The sequence below is a fragment of the Elephas maximus genome, chromosome 21 (genome assembly GCF_024166365.1).
Source record: "Elephas maximus indicus isolate mEleMax1 chromosome 21, mEleMax1 primary haplotype, whole genome shotgun sequence".
Classification (NCBI taxonomy): domain Eukaryota; kingdom Metazoa; phylum Chordata; class Mammalia; order Proboscidea; family Elephantidae; genus Elephas; species Elephas maximus.
The window spans coordinates 63,898,040-63,921,442 of record NC_064839.1 but is presented as its reverse complement, the minus strand read 5'-3'; the positions used below and the strand labels follow the sequence as shown (position 1 = coordinate 63,921,442).

At 36.0% G+C, this 23,403-nt stretch overlaps 1 protein-coding gene across 1 annotated transcript in view; it reads left to right on the top strand.

The window, feature by feature from the left end:
* LOC126064644 (probable ATP-dependent RNA helicase DDX60) overlaps nt 1-23,403 on the top strand; it is a 98,534-nt gene that overhangs the window by 22,913 nt on the left and 52,218 nt on the right. Inside the window, exons 6-13 of the mRNA XM_049863821.1 lie at nt 5,746-5,901; nt 7,008-7,157; nt 8,507-8,626; nt 9,540-9,635; nt 15,795-15,910; nt 16,539-16,678; nt 21,836-21,945; nt 22,051-22,155. Coding sequence (XP_049719778.1) covers nt 5,746-5,901; nt 7,008-7,157; nt 8,507-8,626; nt 9,540-9,635; nt 15,795-15,910; nt 16,539-16,678; nt 21,836-21,945; nt 22,051-22,155 — 993 coding nt within the window. The remainder of the gene's footprint in view (nt 1-5,745; nt 5,902-7,007; nt 7,158-8,506; nt 8,627-9,539; nt 9,636-15,794; nt 15,911-16,538; nt 16,679-21,835; nt 21,946-22,050; nt 22,156-23,403) is intronic.

The window sequence follows — 23,403 nt, the reverse complement described above, 5'->3', positions numbered from 1 at the left end:
TAACAGAATCATATAGATTTTAGAGATCAGGCGCTGGTCGGAGATGTCATAGCTGAAAATTCTTTCCCAGTCTGTAGGTGGTCTTTTTACTCTTTTGGTGAAGTCTTTAGATGAGCATAGGTCTTTGATTTTTAGGAGCTCCCAGTTATTTGGTTTCTCTTCATCATTTTTGATAATGTTTTGTATTCTGTTTATGCCTTGTATTAGGGCTCCTAATGTTGTCCCTATTTTTCCTTCCATGATCTTTATCGTTTTAGTCTTTGTGTTCAGGTCTTTGATCCACTTGGAGTTAGTTTTTGTGCATGGTGTGAGGTATGGGTCCTGTTTCATTTTTTTGCCAATGGATATCCAGTTATGCCAGCACAATTTGTTAAAAAGACTACCTTTTCCCCAATTAACTGACACTGGACCTTTGTCAAATATCAGCTGCTCATATGTGGATGGATTTATATCTGGGTTCTCAATTCTGTTCCATTGGTCTATGTGCGTGTTGTTGTACCAGTACCAGGCTGTTTTGACTACTGTGGCTGTATAATAGGTTCTGAAATTAGGTAGAGTGAGGCCTCCCACTTTCTTCTTCTTTTTCAGTAATGCTTTACTTATCCGAGGCTTCTTTCCCTTCCATATGAAGTTGGTGATTTGTTTCTCCATCACATTAAAAAATGTCATTGGAATTTGGATCGGAAGTGCATTGTATGTATAGATGGCTTTTGGTAGAATAGACGTTTTTACTATGTTAAGTCTTCCTACCCATGAGCAAGGTATGTTTTTCCACTTAAGTAGGTCCTTTTTAGTTTCTTGTAGTAGTACTTTGTAGTTTTCTTTATATAGGTCTTTTACATCTTTGGTAAGATTTATTCCTAAGTATTTTATCTTCTTGGGGGCTACTGTGAATGGTATTGATTTGGTTATTTCCTCTTGGATGTTCTTTTTGTTGATGTAGAGGAATCCAAGTGATTTTTGTATGTTTATCTTATGACCTCAGACTCTGCCAAAGTCTTCTATTAGTTTCAGTAGTTTCCTGGAGGATTCCTTAGGGTTTTCTGTGTATAAGATCATGTCATCTGCAAATAGAGATAATTTTACTTCCTCCTTGCCAATCTGGATGCCCTTTTTTTCTTTGTCTAGCCTAATTGCTCTGGCTAGGACCTCTAGCACAATGTTGAATAAGAGCGGTGATAAAGGGCATCCTTGTCTGGTTCCTGTTCTTAACGGAAATGCTTTCAGGCTCTCTCCATTTAGAGTGATGTTGGCTGTTGGCTTTGTATAAAAAAAAAAAGGCTTTGTATAGATGACTTTTATTATGTTGAGGAATTTTCCTTCAATTCCTATTTTGGTGAGAGTTTTTATCATAAATGGGTGTTGGACTTTGTCAAATGCCTTTTCTGCATCAATTGATAAGATCATGTGGTTTTTGTCTTTTGTTTCATTTATGTGATGGATTACATTAATGGTTTTTCTAATATTAAACCAGCCTTGCATACCTGGTATAAATCCAACTTGGTCATGGTGCATTATTTTTTTGATATGTTGTCGAATTCTATTGGCTAGAATTTTGTTGAGGATTTTTGCATCTATGTTCATGAGGGATATAGGTCTGTAATTTTCTATTTTTGTGATATCTTTTCCTGGTTTTGGTATCAGGGAAATGGTGGCTTCATAGAATGAGTTAGGTAGTATTCCATCATTCTCTATGCTTTGAAATAGCTTTAGTAGTAGTGGTGTTACCTCTTCTCTGAAAGTTTGGTAGAACTCTGCAGTAAAGCCGTCCAGGCCAGGGGTTTTTTTTGTTGGGAGTTTTTTGATTGCCGTTTCAATCTCTTTTTTTGTTATGGGTCTATTTAGTTGTTCTGCTTCTGAATGTGTTAGTTTAGGTAGGTAGTGTTTTTCCAGGAATTCATCCATTTCTTCTAGGTTTGCAAATTTTTTAGAGTACAATTTTTCGTAATAATCTGATATGATTCTTTTAATTTCAGGTGGGTCTGTTGTGATGTGGCCCATCTCGTTTCTTATTCGGGTTATTTGTTTCCTTTCCTGTATTCCTTTAGTCAGTCTGGCCAATGGTTTATCAATTTTGTTAATTTTTTCAAAGAACCAGCTTTTGGCTTTGTCAATTCTTTCAATGTTTTTCTGTTCTCTAATTCATTTAGTTCAGCTCTAATTTTTATTATTTGTTTTCTTCTGGTGCCTGATGGATTCTTTTGTTGCTCAGTTTCTATTTGTTCAAGTTGTAGGGACAGTTCTCTGATTTTGGCTCTTCTTTTTGTATGTGTGCATTTATCGATATAAATTGGCCTCTGAGCACTGCTTTTGCTGTGTCCCAGAGGTTTTGATAGGAAGTATTTTCATTCTCGTTGCATTCTCTGAATTTCTTTATTCCCTCCTTAATGTCTTCTGTAACCCAGTCTTTTTTCAGCAGGATATTGTTCAGTTTCCAAGTATTTGATTTCTTTCCCCTAATTTTTCTGTTATTGATTTCCACTTTTATGGCCTTGTGGTCTGAGAAGATGCTTTGTAATATTTCGATGTTTTGGATTCTGCAAAGGTTTGTTTTATGACCTAATATGTGGTCTATTCTAGAGAATGTTCCATGTGCGCTAGAAAAAAAGTACACTTTGCAGCAGTTGGGTGGAGAGTTCTGTATAAGTCAATGAGGTCAAATTGGTTGATGGTAGTGATTAGGTCTTCCGTGTCTCTATTGAGCTTCTTTCTGGATGTCCTGTCCTTCTCCGAAAGTGGTGTGTTGAAGTCTCCTACTATAATTGTGGAGGTGTCTACCTCACTTTTCAGTTCTGTTAAAATTTGATTTATGTATCTTGCAGCCCTGTCATTGGGTGCATAAATATTTAATATGGTTATATCTTCCTGGTCAATTGTCCCTTTAATCATTATATAGTGTCCTTCTTTATCCTTTGTGGTGGATTTAAGTTTAAAGTCTATTTTGTCAGAAATTTATATTGCTACTCCTGCTCTTTTTGCTTGTTGTTTACTTGATATATTTTTTCCATCCTTTGAGTTTTAGTTTGTTTGTGTCTCTAAGTCTAAGGTGTGTCTCTTGCAGGCAGCATATAGATGGATCGTGTTTCTTTATCCAGTCTGAGACTCTCTGTCCCTTTATGGGTTCATTTAGTCCATTTACATTCAGCGTAATTATAGATAAGTATGTGTTTAGTGTTGTCATTTTGATGCCTTTTTATGTGTGTTGTTGACAATTTCATTTTTCCACATACTTTCTTGTGCTGAGACTTTTTCTTAGTAAATTGTGAGATCCTCATTTTCGTAGTGTTTGGCTTTATGTTTGTCGAGTTGTTACATTTTTCTTGGCTTTTATCTTGAGTTATGGAGTTGTTATACCTCTTTGTGGTTACCTTAATATTTACCCCTATTTTTCTAAGTAAAAACCTAACCTGTATTGTCCTATATCGCCTTGTATCCCTGTTCATATGGCAGTTCTATGCCACCTGTATTTAGTCCCTCTTTTTGATTATTGTGTTCTTTTACACTTTGACTTCAATGATTCCCTGTTTTGAGAATTTTTTTTTTTTAAAGTAATCTTAATTTGTTTTTGTGATTTCCCTATTTGAGTTGATATCAGGATGTTCTGTTCTGTGACCTTGTGTTATGCTGGTATCTGATATTATTGGTTTTCTGACCAAACAATTTCCTTTAGTATTTCTTGTAGCTTTGGTTTGGTTTTTGCAAATTCTCTAAGCTTGTGTTTATCTGTAAATATCTTAATTTCGCCTTCATATTTCAGAGAGAGTTTTGCTGGATATATGATCCTTGGCTGGCAGTTTTTCTCCTTCAGTGCTCTGTATATGTCATCCCATTGCCTTCTTGCCTGCATGGTTTCTGCTGAGTAGTCTGAACTTATTCTTATTGATTCTCCCTTGTAGGAGACCTTTGTTTTATCCCTGGCTGCTTTTAAAATTTTCTCTTTATCTTTGGTTTTGGCAGGTTTGATGATAGTATGTCTTGGTGTTTTTCTTTTTGGATCAATCTTAAATGGAGTTCGATGAGCATCTTGGATAGATATTCTTTCATCTTTCATGATGTCAGGAAAGTTTCCTGCGAGCAGATCTTTAACTATTCTCTCTGTGTTTTCTGTTATCTCTCCCTGTTCTGGGACTCCAATCACACGCAGGTCATCTTTCTTGATAGAGTCCCACGTGATTCTTAGGGTTTCTTCATTTTTTAAAATTCTTTTATCTGATTTTTTTTTTTCAGCTATATTGGTGTTATTTCCCTGGTCTTTGAGGGTCTTTTGGTGGGGCAAGTAATTTGCAGTTGGCTACTAACCTAAACACTGGAGGTTTTAATCCACCCTGCTGTGCCACAATTACAGTCATTGAAAACCCTGTGTTCAGTCTACTCTGACACACATGGGTCACCATGATTCCGAATCAAGTAGACAGCAGTAGGTTTGGTTTTGGCTTATTACACTTCATATCAAGCGTGGACACAGACTTGAATCTTGGTCCCCAAGTCCCATAGCTGAAATTTGACTGCCATATTTAACCAGGCTTTTGAGGTCTTGCGGATATAGAAACAAGTTACAATGGGGGAAAATATCGTAACACAGTATGTGAGGTGAGCTCATACTTCAAACCCAATCAATCATAGTGTGTATTAGATATTTCTGTCTTTGGTCATTCTGTCCCTGCCTCATACTACAAGGCCATATAGCTTTCTTTCCCACAGAGGAAGGATCGTGATTGTCCATTTCTTTGATGTCCCTGGAAATCAGAAGAAAGGATTTTCCTAAAATAAACTTATAAGCTCTAGGAAAGCAGTTCCCTTTAAAAGAAAATGTGTTGACGAGGATGATGACAGACAGAAATCTAGCTACCTACTGTTTGAAATCACTCCAGATCTGGAAAGAATATTTGTTTTATCTTTGGGTAACAGAAGTTCTTTTTTTTTTTTTTCCCCGTAAATCGGAACATAAATGGGGGGAAAAAATACTGGCAATTAAAAATAATATGTATTTGGAAATATTTAAGTGGAAGTTTTTCCTACTTCCAGCCATCAATGTTTCAAAACATGCCTCAGGATTGATTCGCAACTAGGGCACCTCAATATATAAATTCTCATTTTCCAAGCTCTGCTGATATTACCATATTTAAGAGTTATCAAAATTTTAAGAATGGAAGTTATGACACGTGTGTGAATTTGTTGTGATGGTGGGTTTCTTAGTGGTAGTAGTTGCTTACCATCGAGTAGCATACTTTGAGTAAAATTTTATTTGTCAGATAATACACACTAATTACATGGGTCCATATAAGAAAATTTGCTTTACCAAAGACACCCTTTTAAGATTAGTATGAGTTCCTTAACTGAAACACAGTTTTTTTTGGGGGGGAGGGGGAGGAATTGTTCATTGTTAGCAATGATCAAGGATACACATATTGTAATTAGAAAGTAATTTTGTGTGTTGTATTGAAATATATTCTTCTAGAACATGGCTCTGCCACATACATCAGCATTTTTCTGAACCTTATAGTGAAAATACTATATTTCCTATTATTAATTTTTGTGTCAGAAGAGCGAATGCATTAAATGGAATAAAAATATTACTCTCCCTTATTTACTGTGAATTGTGCTATAAAGCTTATTTAGGATGTGTAAGATATTGAAAGAAACATGAAATAAATCAAACTATAATATGATTGGTAGTAAATTTTCCATGCCCAGGTTTAAAATTATAAAATCACCTGAAATCATAATATACAATGTATATTTTAGGTAAAAGAGTCCATTACTGAAAAGGATATTTCTAAATATTCAGTTTGCGTGGGAGCAGCGCGGTTTCAGTTAACACACATGGGCCCGTACTTATTTCGAGAAGAAAGAAGTGATCCTGATCCCAGGGTGCATCATTTCATACCAGACACATGGCAGGTATTTATCTAAAAGATCTGTAGCCTGAAAAAGCAAAGAAACTCCAGGGAAGCAATTGGTTTGGACCTCATTGCATGGAACTAATTGTGGAATGTAAATCATTTTATGACAATGAAAGTAAACCATGCCTTTATCTAACAGATAAAGGAACCCAGCAAAGAGTCAATTGGAATAAAAAAAAAATATATATAATAGGCCATATGTTTATGATATATTATGAATGACTCTGCTGTTTAACATTTGGACAATCTGAAAGCACCACTACTTAAAAAAAAAGTAAATTGTTGCCAAATATGTATTATTAAACATCAGGCACTACATTTTATATGGGAAATTAAGTGATAATTACATAGTATAGTGGTTAAGATTGTCTGGTTTTTAATCCAAGATCTATAGGTTCTATTAAAGGATAGCTGTAAGTGCTATTAAATGATAGATCTATTAAATGATATAGCTATAGGTTCTATTAAAGCATATATCTTGGAGTAAAAATTTGGCAACAGTTTACTATGTTTGAACTCATTGTTGTATCCACTGTATGAATCCATCTCTTTGAGGGGCTTCCTCTTTTTCATTGACCCTTTACCAAGCATGATGTCCTTGTTCAGGGACTGGTCCCTCCTGATAACATGTCCAAAGTATGTGACACAAAGTCTTGGCATCCTTGCTTCTAAGGAGCATTCTGGCTGTACTTCTCCCAAGATAGCTTTGTTCGTTCTTTTACAGTCCATGGTATATTCGATATTCTTCACCAACACCATAATTCAAAAGGGTCAATTCTTCCATCTCCCTTATTCATTGCCCAGCTTTTGCATGCATATGAGGCAATTGAAAACACCAAGCTGATGGATGTGTGGGGGTCTGTCTTATCAGGATTTTTTAAAAAAATCTAAGTGAGGAGTTTTATAGGCGACTTTGGGAAGTGAATTATTTACAAAAGAACAGAAACTGGCGATTCCCGTAAGCAACTGTCCATTTTGAATATTGATGTGTCTCAGAAGGAACTGTGAATAGTAATTAGCTTTAGATGTAATTGAAGTTAAATTAAAATTTAACATTAAATATGTATTTTCAATCTAAAATATGATTTTTTTCCTCTTATTTAGAGGGAACTTCTTGATGTTGTAGATAATAATGAGTCTGCTGTGATCGTGGCTCCAACTTCATCCGGGAAAACCTATGCTTCTTATTACTGCATGGAGAAAGTGCTGAGAGAGAGTGACGAAGGGGTGGTTGTATACGTTGCTCCAACAAAGGTATCTTGTCCATATGGCACTCTATATCCTATGGTAATTTTTCTCAGCTGTAGTCATGCATCCTAAATCATAGGGAGGTACCACAGTGTACAGGCTCCAAAGTTACACAGTCAGAGGTTTGAGGGCTCATACACTGTGTTGACTTGGGCCAGTTTCTTACCTTAGTTTCGTCATCTGCAAACAATTGTTCTGAGCACTAAATGAGATAAGCAGGTAAATCTTCTAAAATACCGTCTAGGTAAGAATGATGATCAATATGTAGTACCACTAGCGATTATTTTTATTCATGCCAGTGCCTAAGCCTTCTTATTAATTTAGCCTCAGCTCTTATTATAAGACAGGACTTGACAGTTTTGAGAATCCTGCTAAAGCAAAACGTTTGAAATCTGTAGCAGGGTTGCGTGGCTTAAGAAATTATGGATGATCAGAGGGAGATAGAACAGTTGTTCTCAGTTTTACCAGCTCTGTGGTTAGATTGGGGTCCCTGGGTTTACACTTGCCTCCTAACTGAAAGGTTGGTGGTTCAAACCCACCAATGGGCACTATGGAAGAAAGGCCTGGTGATCTGTTTCCATAAAGATGACAGCCAAGAAAATCCTATGGTACAGCTCTACTCTGTAATACCTGGAGTTGACATGAGTTGAATGTCAGGCTATGGCATTGGGTACAGGTGGTTGGATGCTCTGTAAAGTAATTCCTGATTGTTGCAAGGGGCTATAGACGTCCTCCTTTTCAGCAACATGCACAAAATAAAATCAAGTGACTCTTGACTAAATCAGGAGTTTTCTCTTCATTTATGAAAAGATTCGGGGTGTTCCTCCCTCTCACTTTCTGTAGGAGAATATTTAATTGCCAGTCTTAAAGGTGAATGGAGAGGAGAGCAGAACCAGAATGCTCATGTTGAGAGGAGACATCTCCGCCAGAGGATCCAGTCCTCTCAGTTTACTGATGAGGGAATTGAGGATAGCAAAATTGAGTAATGTGCATAGCAATTTAGATTTTGTAATAGAGTATTTTATGATAATCAAAACATTATCTAATTTTGTCTGTGGAAATACACACCTTGCTAATGTGGCATAAAATTTTTTTGGGGGGGGTTGCTTTCTAGACATAACATGAGTAAACTCTGTGTGTGATATATTTTATGTTAAGTAAGTGTTAGACTAGACTAGAGCTGGTAGGAAGCATTTCATACAAAATTATTATTTTATTTAATAAAGAAAGTTATATAAAATCAGTACTGTCTTTTCTTTACTCTTAAACTGTTCCAGATGGTCTACTTTACATAAATTTTTTGGTTTTGTCAATAATTACAGAATAACAGTTTATTGTGTCTTTTATGACTTAAGGCTCTTGTTAATCAAGTGGTGGGAACTGTATGCAATTTATTTAACAAGGCACTGCCAAAAGGACTAGCGGTGTGTGGAGTTTTTACAAGAGATTACCGTCATGACACCTTCAATTGTCAGGTATGTCACACGCATGCACACATGATGAATAATGGTGTCTGTGTGTATATATATGTGAGATGTGTGTGTGTGTGTAAATATATATATATATATATTGCCCGTGGTGGTTCAGTGGTAGAATTTTCACCTTCCTTGAGTGATCCCCAGGTTCAATTCCTGGCCAGTGCTACTCAAACACAGCCACCACTTGTCTGTCGGTGGAGGCCGTGTGTTGGTATGATGCCGAACAGTTTTCAGCAGAGCTTCTAGACTAACATGGGCCTGGTGATCTACTTCCAAAAGCCAGCCAATGAAAATCCTATGGATCACAATGATCCAATCCTGTTGTGCATGGGATTGCCATGAGTCAGGGACTGACTCGCAGGCAGCAAACAACAACCGTGTGTGTGTGTGTGTGTGTGTGTGTGTATGCACATACATACATATATTTACCCATATTATTGCACTGCAGTTAGGCATTTCAAGGTTGTACTGTGATGATAAGTTAAATTTAAAATTACTCTGATGAATGTATATTTGAGCAAGTTATTTATATGATTTATCCCATTTAATACTTTGGTTAACTTTCAAACTATTATCTTTTCTGCTAAAAATAGAATGCTCTTCTTTTCTGAAATTTCAACATGAATAAGCAGCTTATTATAACACTGAAGGTTTCAAATTTTGTTGATTTTATATTCCCAGTGTAATGTGTGGGAGAATATTTTTAAATGAAATAAGTTGCATCAACTGCAACATACACAGGGATGTTTTACACAAATTCATTTACCTTTATATAAGTGCAATTGTTGACTAAACAGGGAAATGTCATTGTAAACATACTGTGTCATCTAAATTTCCTTATTAATGCCAAATGTTAAAACTAATCTTTATCAAAGAATCATCTTAATGGTTCTCCGATGTTTTTTGACAGATATTGGTGACAGTGCCCCAGTGTTTTGAAATACTCTTGCTATCACCTCACAGCCAAAAGTGGGTGAAAAGGATTAGATACGTCATATTTGATGAGGTATGTCACTATCCATTACCTCAACTAGATAATTTTTGGCAATAACATAGTGTGTGTAAGTTCTTCCTGTAATAGAGATGGCATTCACATGAATATCATTAAAATAAGTGTTAACCCAGTTTATGAAAGGACTAGAGCTTATGTGCCAGTGGTAACGAATAGATCTGGAAGGAGCCGGGAATTGAAAAAATGGCTAAAAATGTTGAGATTAAGAGTGAAATAGTGGCAGAGAAAAGTATCTTAGAGATCATGTCTTTGACTGATATCATTGACTGACTAGCAATAAACCAAAAAAAAAAAAAAAAAAAAGCCTAAACCTGTTGCTGTCGAGTTGATTCTGACTCATAGTGACCCTATAGGACAGAGTAGAACTGCTCCATAGGGTTACCAAAGAGTGGCTCGTGAATTTGAACTGCTGACCTTTTTGATAGCAGGCAACAACAGCCCACCAGGGTGCCAATAGACTTTTTTTTTTCTTTCTTTTAGCCAAAGAACTTTTATCCCATTGAATCGGCTATCTTTTAAGGGATACTTTCCTACTTCCTTACCACCAGGTACATTGATGGCTAAAATTAGACAGGGACGGCTGGATAAAAATTAGCTTGAAGGCTGAGTAAAAAGGCTTCATACACCTAGCTAGATTTGCTCTGATGAACACTACCAGGCAGGAAACAAAAAGCAAAATATAAGCACCAACCACAACAAAAACAAAGCAAACAGAGAAAAAGGAGCAAGAAACAAAAGGGAGAGGCTACAAAATTTAGGAAAATGACATGTAATTTGAACATTAATTTTCAGTTCTTTCCTAATATATGTATCTATACATTAATCTTAAAATACTATTTTATTATTTTTATCATTCAAGTCAAAATATATTTTAATTCCCTTCTGGATTTCTTCTTTGATCCATGGGTTATTTAGAAGTATATTTCTTAGTTTTCAACGGTTTTTTTTTTTTTTTTTTCTTTACTACTTATCTTAAAAAAAAAAGCTAGGTTTTCTAGAAGGGCAAAACCAATGAAGGGTGTATATATATATATATATATATACACATACATACATATATAGAGAGTGATTTATTTCAAGGAATTGGCTCACACAGTTGTGGAGACTGGCAGGTCCCAAATCTGTGGGTCAAGTGTGAGGTTAGAGGGTTCTCCTGACTCACTTGGTTGCAGGGGCTGAAGAATCCAAAATTGGCAGGCCAAATGGCAGGCTACTGGCTCACATCCCAAGAACCAAAGGTCAGAGGATGACAAGTCAGAGGCTGAATCGAGAGAGATCAAGCTTTGCCAGAACATCTGTATGTACTGAATGCAGGCCACAACTCCAAGGAAACTCTCCTTTCAACTGATCAGCTGCTCACATCAGATCACAAAATGGAGGATGCATACATAAGATCTTCCAAACCACTGAGAATCATGGCCTAGCCAAGTTGATACATAATCTTAACCATCATGGAATTTTTTGTTTTGTCTCTCTTGCATAATTACATTTAGGTCAAAAACATATCCTTATATTTTTGATCCATGAACATTCAGATTAATGAATAATTTTAATGTCAGCAACACCCTGAGAAAATTAAATATATAAGCATTTTAAATAGCATTTATAATACATAAAATAGATGGAGTACTTTGGAATAAATCTTTAGAAATTTGTGCAAGATTTTTATAAAGAAATTTTCAAACTTCACTAAATGATATTTTAACAAAAATAAAATAAGTAGAATGGTATGGAAGAGAAACAGTCCAGTTTCTTGTACTGGAAAATTTAACATTATAATTATATCTAATAATATAATTATAATTTAATATTACAATTATAATTATGTAGATCAATTTGGACATATATTATTAAAGCCCCAAATCACAACCTACAGATTTTTCTTTTTCTCTCCTTCTGCAGTGTGTGTGTGTGTGTGTGTGTGTGTAATGGGGTTGATTATTTGATGCTAAAATTTACATGAAAATGCAAAAGAACAAAATCATACATTTGAAAAAGAAGACCAAGGTGGGTAAATTTGCTCTATCAGATATCGATATTTATTGTAGTCTTAAGGTAATTAAGGCAATATATATTGAAACAAGGATAAACACATAGACCAATGGGCCTGAGAAACAGAACCACATGTATACAGAAATTTTATATAAAAAACTACCCTCTAAGTAGTACTGACAAAACTGATGATCCATATGGAAAAAAATGAAATTAAAAATGAAATTAAATCACCTTATCACATCATACATAGAAATCGATTCCATATAAATTAAAAGTAAGCATACTCTGAAGAGTTTATCTTCATGATTTTAGAGTCTAGAAAGACTTTGTGAACAAGACATAAAAAACACAAACTCAGAGGAATGGATGAGGAAATTTGACAATATTAAAATTAAGAACTTGTATTCATCAAAAGGTATCATTGAGAGAATGAAAAGACAAGCCACTGAGTGTGGGGTATTTGCAATTTATAACTGAAAAAGAACTTCCATTCAGGATGTATGAAGATTTTATTTTAATTAATAAGAAAAATCCACTTACATGAGGGTATATCCAAATGTCCAATACATGACTGAAAAGGAACTCAGCAAAAACACAAATTAAAACCACAAAGAGACACATCCACCACATTAGTGAAAATTAGCACCTGTCAGTATTAAGTGTTTCAGAGGATGTGGGGCAGTGGAAAGGCTCATACACTGCTGCTTGGTACAACTTGGGAAATAAATTTGACAAAACCCAATGAAAATGACAATACTTCATGAACAAGGAATTCCACTCTTTTGAATCTACCCTAGAACTAGAAAAATAAGACCTAAAGTCTTCAAAAATGAAACTGAATTTAAAAACTCTTACACATATGGACCAGGAGACACAAGTAAAATGTTCATAGTGGCATTATTAGTGGTAGCACAAAATTGGAAACAACTCATATGTCCATCACAGTAGAAATAACAAAGAACCACAAAACAAAAACAAAAAAACAGAGTGGTATGTTCATACAAGGAGCCCTGGTGGCACAATGTTTAAGCACTTGGCTGCCAACCGAAAGTTTGGCAGTTTGAACCCACCAGTGGCTCCACAAGAGAAAAGACCTGGTAATATTTTTCCATAAAGATTTCAGTCTGGGAAACCCCATGGGGCAGTTCTACTCTGTCCTAAAAGGTCGCTATGAGTCAGAATTAACTCAAAGGTCTAGAATAACTACAACGTGGTCATATAATAGAATACATAGAGCACTGATGACTGTGGAAAGACATTCAACTGTGTGGATCATAACAAATTATGGATAACATTGAGAATAATGGGAATTCCAGAGCACTTAATTGTGTTCATGAGGAACCTGTGTATAGATCAAGAGACATTTGTTTGGACAGAACAAGGGGATACTGTGTGGTTTAAAGTCAGGAAAGGTGTGTGACAGGGTTGTATCCTTTCACCATACCTATTCAATCTGTATGCTGAGCAAATAATCTGAGAAGCTGGACTATATGAAGAGGAACCGGGCATCAGGATTGGAGGATGACTCATTCACAGCCTGTGCTATGCAGATGACAAAACCTTGCTTGCTTGGACTTGAAGCACTTAGTGATGAAGATCACAGACCACAGCCTTCAGTATGGATTACACCTCAACATAAAGAAAACAAAAATCCTCACAACTAGACCGATATGCCACATCCTGATAAACAGAGAAAAGATTGAAGTTCTCACGGTTTTCATTTTACTTGGATCCACAATCAACACCCACGGAAGCAGCAGTCAAGAAATCAAGACACGCATTGCATTGGGCAGATTTACTGCAAAGGACCTCTTTAAAGTGTTGAAAATCAAAGATGTCACCTTGAAGACTAAGGTGCGCCTCACGCAAGCCATGGTATATTCAATCACATCATATGTACATGAAAGCTGGACAGTGAATGAGGAAAACTGAAGAAGAATTGACGCCTTTGAATTGTGGTGTTGGTGAAGAATATTGAATATACCATAGACTGCCAAAGGAATGAACAAATCTGTCTTGGAAGAAGTACAACCAGAATGCTCCTTAGGAACAAGGATGGCTAAACTGCATCTTCTATACTTTGGAGATGTTGTCAGGAGGCATCAGTCCCTGGAGAAGGACATCATGCTTGGTAAAGTACAGGGTCAGAGAAAAGAGGAAGGCTGTTAATGAAATGAACTGACACAGTGACTGCAACAATGGGCTCAAGCATAACAACGATTGTAAGGATGACACAGGACTGGGCAGTGTTTCGTTCTGTGGTACTTAGGGTCGCTAGGAGTCAGAACTACTCGACAGCACCTAACAACAACAACATAGGAATAGTTACAGAGATGTTTGTTTTATAAAACTGTGTTAATCTGAAAATTCATGTTTTATATAATTTAATGTTATATTTCACAATAAGACAGGGGAAAAAATAATGCAAAAATTGACTCAGATATAAATAATTTTCTACATATATTGGCATACATTTAAAATGAAACAGCTACCATATTTTTTAATATTTACTATGGCATTTATTCTAAACAATTTCTAGCTCTAAAGCCATTTACTCTTCAGAGAGACACTGTAAAGTAGGTACTATTATAATGAGTACAAAATAGACACAAAGGCAATGTAGCTAGTTTTCCCAAGTTTTCACAATTTTAATAACAGAGTCAAAATTAGCACCTCCAGAAATCTGCTCCCCTTTGTTGCACTATTATCGCTGTGTCACTTTGCAGCACAGAGTTATAGAGCCATTTCTACAGTCAAAAGATGAGATTTAATGTCCTCAAACATAACGCTGAATTTAAATGCTGCAGAATGTTTATGTCAAATTATTTTACTTCTTTTCTTATGCATTTTTGGTTAAATATTATCAAGAGTTGTCACTTCAGCATTATAAATTCCACACTCATCACTTATTTATCAATTATTCTTTGACATATCAAACACACATTCATAAGTGTTGCACTGTATTAAAATATCCTTGTTACCAATATATTTCTGATTTTCTTTGCATGTGTTCTTCTTTTCTTTTTGTTTTATTTTTCTAAAAGCTCCGCAAAAGCTTCCATTTACCTCTCCACTGTGCCTGCTTTATAACTCATTGCCTTCAAGTTGATTCCAGCTCACAGCAACCCTATAGGACAGGGCAGAATTGCCCCATAGGCAGTAGTATTTATGGAAGCAGACTGCCACATATTTCTCCCACGGAGCAGCTGTTGGTTTGAATCACCAACCTTTCCGTTAGCAGTCGAGTGTATAAACCATTGTGCCACCAGGGCTCCTGCCTGCTTTATAGTGATCAATAAAGGACAATTTCTTTAGTAAAAATCAGAGATAACTCATAACCATAGGCCTTTTGAAATTGCGTTATTTGGTTTCATTCATGTTTTATTAAAAATAGGGTGTAACATTCGTAGGGATCTAATTTTAAAGATTTACTATTCATTGAGAATTTTACAGAAAATATTCAAAATCAAGTCTACCAGGGTTGCTCTTGTTTTCATATATTTTTATTAATTGTACATATCATGTTGGCGAGTTAATGATGAATGAGTATATGACTGCACTTGTCCCCGTTTGCAGTCGGGGGACCCTTAGACTTTCTCTTGATTTCTGACTATTATAGAATAAGTTCTGTATGTACATTTGCAGACTGAGTTACAGCCTGAACAAATTTATTTCAAGTTAATGTGTTTCATAAACATTTTTTGTCTATATTTCAGTGGTGGGATTAGTGACATATGAGTGAGTATTTATTTTTATAGAGGTTTTTCTTCATCTTACTATCTTTCTTTTTATGACAATCTCTGTAATTTAGCCAATATTTTGTTTTGAAATATTACATAAACCATTTATCCTTTTGCTCATCTTTTTTCTTATTTATGAATTTTTATTACTAGGGTATGTAGTAATCTTTTTTTAATAATTCAGCTATTACAGTGTAGGATAGAACAAGTCATATCTTGATTTATTATCAGTAAAAGTCTCTAATTCATGTTAATTTTGCTCAAAAGCATGCTGGATTCATTGACCCACTTTGCCAGTGGATGAATGAATATTACCGAATGAAGGAGAAGGAAATGCTAGATCCTGGTAGTATAACCTCTGAAAATTTTAGAGAAGTTTAAACTGATTTATATTAAACCTATTTTTATATATCAACAGGTTCACTGTCTTGGAGGAGAAATTGGAGCAGAAGTTTGGGAGCATCTGCTTGTTATGATTCGGTGTCCCTTTTTGGCACTTTCTGCTACTATCAGTAATCCTGAAGATCTTACTGAGTAAGCCTGAATTTTGTATTGTTGCTATGAATGGATAGGTAATTTTTACAGTCACAGGTTAATTCCAATAATCTCTAAAACAAAACAGTGTGCAAAAACCTTTTCGACTGAGATTTATATCCTTTGATTTTGGTTATGTTTAACTAGAAAGCATCCCTTCTCATTCTTTGATACAATATAATTACATATACTTACCTGTGCCCTCATGAATTTTATGTAAAAATGATAAAATTTTTTTTTTATACTTTGATAGTTAAATTCTTGTAGAGCAGCATAAGGAAGTTTAAAACTATCTGTCGAATATCCTATCCATACTACTAACCTCCCCATGTAAAACTTCAAGAAGAGTTTTCAAAATGGGTCAACATTTATCTAACAGAAATGGAAATGACCACTCTATTTGGGCAGTACAATTTATACGGAACCTGACAGTATCAGTCTTTGGTGTTTGGTTGAAATAAAAAAATTTATTAAACTATGTACTATACAAATAGCTTTAGAATATATTCAGAATTTAGACAATTTTTATTTTCATAAAATCACTTTGAAATGATTTTTTTTTTAATTTAAAGACAAATGATGTGTATTTGTTTTTCTGTGACAATAATACCTTTATTTTTATAACTAGATGGTTGGTGCTAATAAAAAGATACTGGCAAGATGTTGAGAGCACAATGGAAGATTCTGGTGCGTCACAAAATGCCATGAAACATTTAAAGAAACAACAAAGCAAAAGGATAGAAAAGCCATCTTACCGAGTTAGATTGGGTATGGATATCTTAACATGAGAGAAGGGGAGCTCAGAAGTACTGAGCACACTCTATGTGCTTGCATCATATTGTTGATGTTGTTGCCTTATGCTATCACGCTGATTCCAGCTCATGGCGACCCCATGTGTTAAAGAGTAGGATTGCTCCATACCATCGTCTTGGCTGAAATTTTTTAAAAAGCAGATTACCAGGCCTTTTCTTCTGTGGTACCATGGAGTGGGTTCAAACCACCAACCTTTCCGTTATCACCAGCTGAATGTAAACCATTTATGGCATCCAGGAACTGTTGCATCATATTAGGGTCTCTTGTGTATGCAAAACAATTTAGTTCATTCTATAGCCCTGAAAAGAAGTCCATTTTATTTTTATTTACAGAGCAGGAAACTAAGTTCTAGGAAGATAAGTAAGCTGATAAAGTCCACACAACTAATAGTGGGTCTATTAAACTCGATGGTCAAGCTTTTCCTCAAGATTATCTATTTCAGTATAATGTAAAATCCCTGCACAGTTTCAGTATGATTAAGGATGGAGTAGTAGCAAGATAACTGTTTCACTTTTCATTTTGTAGGAAAAAATTAAAATTAAAAAAGCATATCTACAGGCAGTTTTAGCCCTCTGAGAAATTATTGTCTCAAAGATCCTATTTCCCCCATGGTCTACTTCCATGCTATCATTCCTGTTTCATATGCCGGGAGTCTTCTTTTTCATGAATTTCCTGACATTTAGATTATTAACTGTTCACCAAAGCTTACCTTTGATTTTCAATTTCTTTTTCTACAATGACCTATCTTTCATTCTTACCTTGCTCTACGTCTGACAAAATCCTACCCATTCATTATTTATAAGATATTATGTTGAGGTATAGCTCATGTATGACGGTGATTCCTCCAGTTCAAGTCCTCCAGTTCAAACTACATTGTGGTAGCCCCTGTCCTAGCAAAGGAACAACTACGTAGTGTTAGTGTTAAGAGATTGTGAGAGCACATTGACGCCCAGGGATAACAAAGTGCATATTGCAATCCTAGCAAACCCAAGTGTCTATCCACAGTACATTGAGTGTAACTTTTCATTCTTCTCCACTAAGAGAACGCAGAGCCAACATCAGCTTGCATGTGTTTCAGGAAGAGAAAGAACTCTCTGACTTCATCCAGTCCTCTGATGGAAGCAGGCAGAACGAGAGGAACCGTCTTCAAAAGGATCAACAAAATCAACAAACCATTGGCCAAACTGGCAAAAGAAAAACTGGAGAGGAAGCAAATAGCCCAAATAAGAAATGAAATGGGGAACACTAAAACAGACCCAACTAAAATAAAAAGGATCATAACAGAGCACTACACTCCAACAAATTAGAAAACCTAGAGAAAATGGACAAATCTCTAGAAACATACTATCTACCTAACTAACACAAACTGAGTTTGAAAATCTGAACAGATCCATAATAAGAGAAAACACTGAAGGGGGAATAAAAAACATCCTGGCCCAGACATCTTCACTGGAGAATTCTACCAAACATCCAGAGAAGAGCTTACACCAATACTACTCAAATTATTTCAGGACATAAAAAAGGAAAGGATACTTCCAAATTCATCCTGTGAAGCCAGCATAACTCTGATACCAAAACCAGGCAAAGGCACTGCAAAAAAAGAAAATTACAGACCACTATCTGTCATGAATTTATACGCAAAAATTCTCAACAAAATTCTAGCCAGTGGAATTCAGTATCACATCAAAAAAATAGTATACTATGTCCAAGTGAGATTCATACCAGGTATGTAAGGATGGTTCAACATTAGAAAACCAATCAACATAATCTACCAAATAAATAAAACAAAAGCATCAAATGATCTTCTCAATCAACATAGAAAAAAGCTTTTGATTAAGTCCAACACCCATTACTGATAAAAACTCTCAATAAAACAGGAATAGAAGGGAAATTCCTCAACATAATAAAAGATGTCTACACAAAACTAACAGCCAACATATTCTCAATGGAGAGTGGTTGAAAACATTCCCCATGAGAACAGGAACAAGACGAGGATGCCCTTTATCACCACTCCAATTTGACATTGTGCTGGAAATCCTAGCTAGAGCAATAAGGCAAGAAAAAGAAATAAAGGACATCCAGATTGGCAAGGAAGAAGTAAAACTGTCCCTATTTGCAGGCGGTATGATATTTTATGTAGAAACACCACAAGAAAGACTCTGCAAGAAAACTATTGGAACTAATAGAAAGATTCATCAGAGTCACAGTATATAAGATAAGCATACAAAAATCAGCTGGATTTTTACACACCAATAAAGAAAAAAATGGAAAGGAAAATAATACTATTTGTAATAGTCCCTAAAAAAATAAATAAATACTTAGGAATAAATCTAACCAAGAACATAAAAGACCTATACAAAGAAAACTACAAAACACTACTCCAAGTAACCAAAAGAGACATACATCAGTGGAAAAACATACCATGCCATGGATAGGGAGACTCAACACTGTGAAAATGTCAATTCTACCCAAAGCTATCTACAAGTACAATGCAATCCTGATCCAAAAACCAACAATATTCTTTAATGAGATGGAAAAACTAATCATTAGCTTTATACAGAAAGTAAGTAAAGTATATATAAGTAAGGCATTATTGAAGAAGAAGAACAAAGTACAAGGCCTTGCACTGATGAACCTCAGAACTTACCGTACAGCTATGGTAGTCAAAACACCCTGGTACTAGTACAATGTCAGATACGTTGACCAATGGTACAGAATTGAGAACCCAAATGTGAATCCATCCACCTAGGGTCACCTGATCTTCGTCAAAGGCCCAAAGCCCATTAAATGGGGAAAAGACAGTCTTTTTAACAAATGGTACTGTCAAAACTGGATGTCCATTTGCAAAAAAATGAAACAGGACCAATACCTCACACTATACACAAAAACTAATTCGAAATGGTTCAAAGATCTAAATATAAAACCAAAAAACTATAAAGATCATGAAGAAAAAATAGGATCAATGCTAGAAGCCCTATACATGGCATAAATAGAATACAAACTATAACTAACAATATACAAACACCAGAAAATTAGCTAGGTAACTGGGATCTTCTAAAAATGAAACATTTCTGCTCATCAAAAGAATTCACTGAAAGGAGAACCTTCAGACTGGGAAAAAAAAAATTTGGCTATGGCATACCTGACAAAGGTCTAATCTGCAAAATTAGGAAAATCCAACATCCCGACAACAAAAAGACAAATAATCGAATTAAAAAATGGGCAATGGATATGAACAGACACTTCACCAAAGACATTCAGGCAGCTAAGAGACACATGCGGAAATGCTCCCAATCACTAGTCATTGGAGAAATCAAAACTACAATGAGATACCATCTCACCGTGGCATGACTGGCAAAAATTAAAAAGAAAAAACAGAAAATAAATTTTGGAGAGGCTAGGGGGAGATTGTAACTCTTACGCACTGTTAGTAGAAATGCAAAATGGTACAAACATTTTGGAAAACCATTTGTTGCTTCCTTAAAAATCTAGAGATAGAAATACCATATGATCCCGCAGTCCCACTCCTAGGAATATATCCTAGAGAAATAAGAGCCATCAAATGAATAGACATATGCACACCCATGTTCATCGCTGTATTATTCACAATAGCAAAAGTGATGGGAACAACCTCAGTGCCTATCAACAAATGAATGGATAAACAAACTACGGTACGTACTCACAATGGAATAACTATGCAATGATAAAGAACAACGTTGAATCTGAGAAACATCTCACAACATGGATGAATCTAGAGGGGCATTATGCTGAGTGAAATAAGTCAATCGCAAAAACACAAATACTGTATAAGACCACTATTATAAAAAATCATGAAAAGGTTTAAGCACGGAAAGAAACAATCTTTGATAGTTACGAGGGAGGGGGAGGGGTGAGGTGGGAAAAACACTAACTAGACAATAAATAAGTGGTAACTTTGGTGAAGGGTAAGATAGTACACAATACTTCTATGACCAAAGCAAAGTCATAGAAGTTTCTTAGACACATCCAAACGCCCATATAGATCGAGTTATTGGGCTGAGGGCTGGGGACTGTGGTCTCAGGGAACATCTAATTCAATCAGAATAACATAGTCCATAAGGAAAATATTCTACATTCAATTTTGGTGAGTAGTGTCTGGGGTCTTAAAAGCTTTTGAGTGGCCATCTAAGATATGTCTACTGGTTCCACCCCATCTGAAGCAAGAGAGAATGAAGAAAACCAAAGAAACAAAGGAAAGATTAGTCCAAAGGACTAATGGATCACAACTACCACAGCCTCCACCAGACTGAGTCCAACACAACTAGATGGTGCCTGGCTACCACCACTGACTGCTGTGACAGGGATCACAATAGAAGGTCCCAGACAGAGCTGAAGAAAAATGTAGAACAAAATTCCAAATGACAAAAAAAAGGCCAGACTTACTGGTCTGGTGGAGACTGGAGAAACCCGGAGAGTATGGACCCCAGATGCCCTTGTAACTCAGTACTGAAGTCACTCCTGAGGTTCACCCTTTAGCTGAAGATTAAATAGGCCTGTAGAAGAGACAATAATACACATAACTGAACCATGTATACCAGAAAAAATGGGCACAGGAGCCCAGGGGCAAGGATGAGAAAGCAGGAGGTAACAGGAAAGGTGGATGAATGGAGATGGAAACACAATGTCAAGAATGGGAGAGTGTTGACACGTCATGGGGTTGGCAACTAAAGTCACAAAACAATATGTGTATCAATTGTTTAATGAGAAACTAATTTGCTCTGTAAACCTTCACCTAAAGAACAATAAAAAAATTATGTGATTATATGTATATATATACATACACACATGCACACACACACATATGCATGATTATTTATTCATTCTATGTTCCATTATAGGGTTGCTATGAGTTGGAACTGACATGACAGCAATGGTTTTTTTTTTTTTTTAAAATATGTTCCATTATACAAAGGCAAGATTTACAAGAATGTATACAAAAATAAATTAGATAATTGTAATTAAAAGCTAGGATCTGAAGAATTACAGAAGATAATATAAGATAAAGACCAGTAGGAAAAGTGAAGCATGCATATGGACTATAGGTACATTGACTCTTCTTTCCTGTATTTACAGTACGTTACCAAGAGCGATACAATGATCTAGAAAAATATGTGTGTTCCATAAAGGATAATGACTTTGTCATCGAACATTATCACCCATGTGGGGCACTAACAGTCAATCATGTAAGTAAAAATTGCTTGAAAAATGAATAAGTTTCTAGATTTGTATACATCTGCATTAGCGATATAAAATAAATTTTTTGTGTATGTGTGTTTTGTGATTTTTAGGTAAAGAAATATGGAATCCCTTTAGACCTTGGATTATCACCTCGAGAAAGCATTCTGCTTTATGATGCTATGGTACATGTTTGGCCAGAAGGGTCAAGAATGCAGGTGTGTGTGTGTACACATATGTATAGACAGATATATATACTATGGTTACTGCTTTGCCCGACATTGATGATGAACAAATTGGTGAAAGACATTTATTCTGGTATAGATGAAGGCAGCGTAACTCATTTTTTTTTTCAGTAAACTCTCTCTAACTGCATTATTTTTTTTTAATAATTTTTATTGTGCTTTCAGTGAAAGTTTACAAATCAAGTCAGTCTCTCACACAAAAACCCATATACACCTTGCTACACACTCCCAGTTACTCTCCCCGTAATGAGACAGCCCGCTCTCTCCCTCCTCTCTCTCTTTTCGTATCCATTTTGTCAGCTTCTAACCCCCTCCACCCTCTCATCTCCTCTCCAGGCAGGAGATGCCAACATAGTCTCAAGCGTCCACCTGATCCAAGAAGCTCACTCCTCACTAGCATCCCTCTCCAACCCATTGTCCAGTCCAATCCATGTCTGAAGAGTTGGCTTTGGGAATGGTTCCTGTTCAGGGCCAACAGAAGGTCTGGGGGCCATGACCACCGGGGTCCTTCTAGTCTCAGTCAGACCATTAAGTCTGGTCTTATGAGAATTTGGGGTCTGCATCCCACTGCTCTCCTGCTCCCTCAGGGGTTCTCTGTTGTGTTCCCTGTCAGGGCAGTCATCAGTTGTATCCGGGCACCATCTAGTTCTTCTGGTCTCAGGATGATGTAGTCTCTGGTTCATGTGGCCCTTTCTGTCTCTTGGGCTCGTAATCGCCTTGTGTCCTTGGTGTTCTTCATTCTCCTTTGATCCAGTTGGGTTGAGACCAATTGATGCATCTTAGACGGCTGCTTGCTAGCGTTCAAGACCCCAGATGCCACTCTTCGAAGTGGGATGCAGAATGTTTTCTTAATAGATTTTATTATGCCAATTGACTTAGATGTCCCCTGAAACCATGGTTCTCAGACACCTGCCCCTGCTACACTGGCCTTTGAAGCATTCAGTTTATTCAGGAAAATTCTTTGCTTTTGGTTTAGTCCAATTGTGCTCACTTCCCCTGTATTGGGTGTTGTCTTTCCCTTCACCTAAAGTAGTTCTTATCTACTATCTAATTTTATCTAATTAGTGGATGCCCCTCTCCCACCCTTCCTCCCTTCCCCCTCTCATAACCACAAAAGAATGTTTTCTTCTCAGTTTAAACTATTTCTCAAGTTCTTATAATAATGGTCTTCTACAACATTTGTCCTTTTGCAACTGACTAATTTAACTCAGCATAATGCCT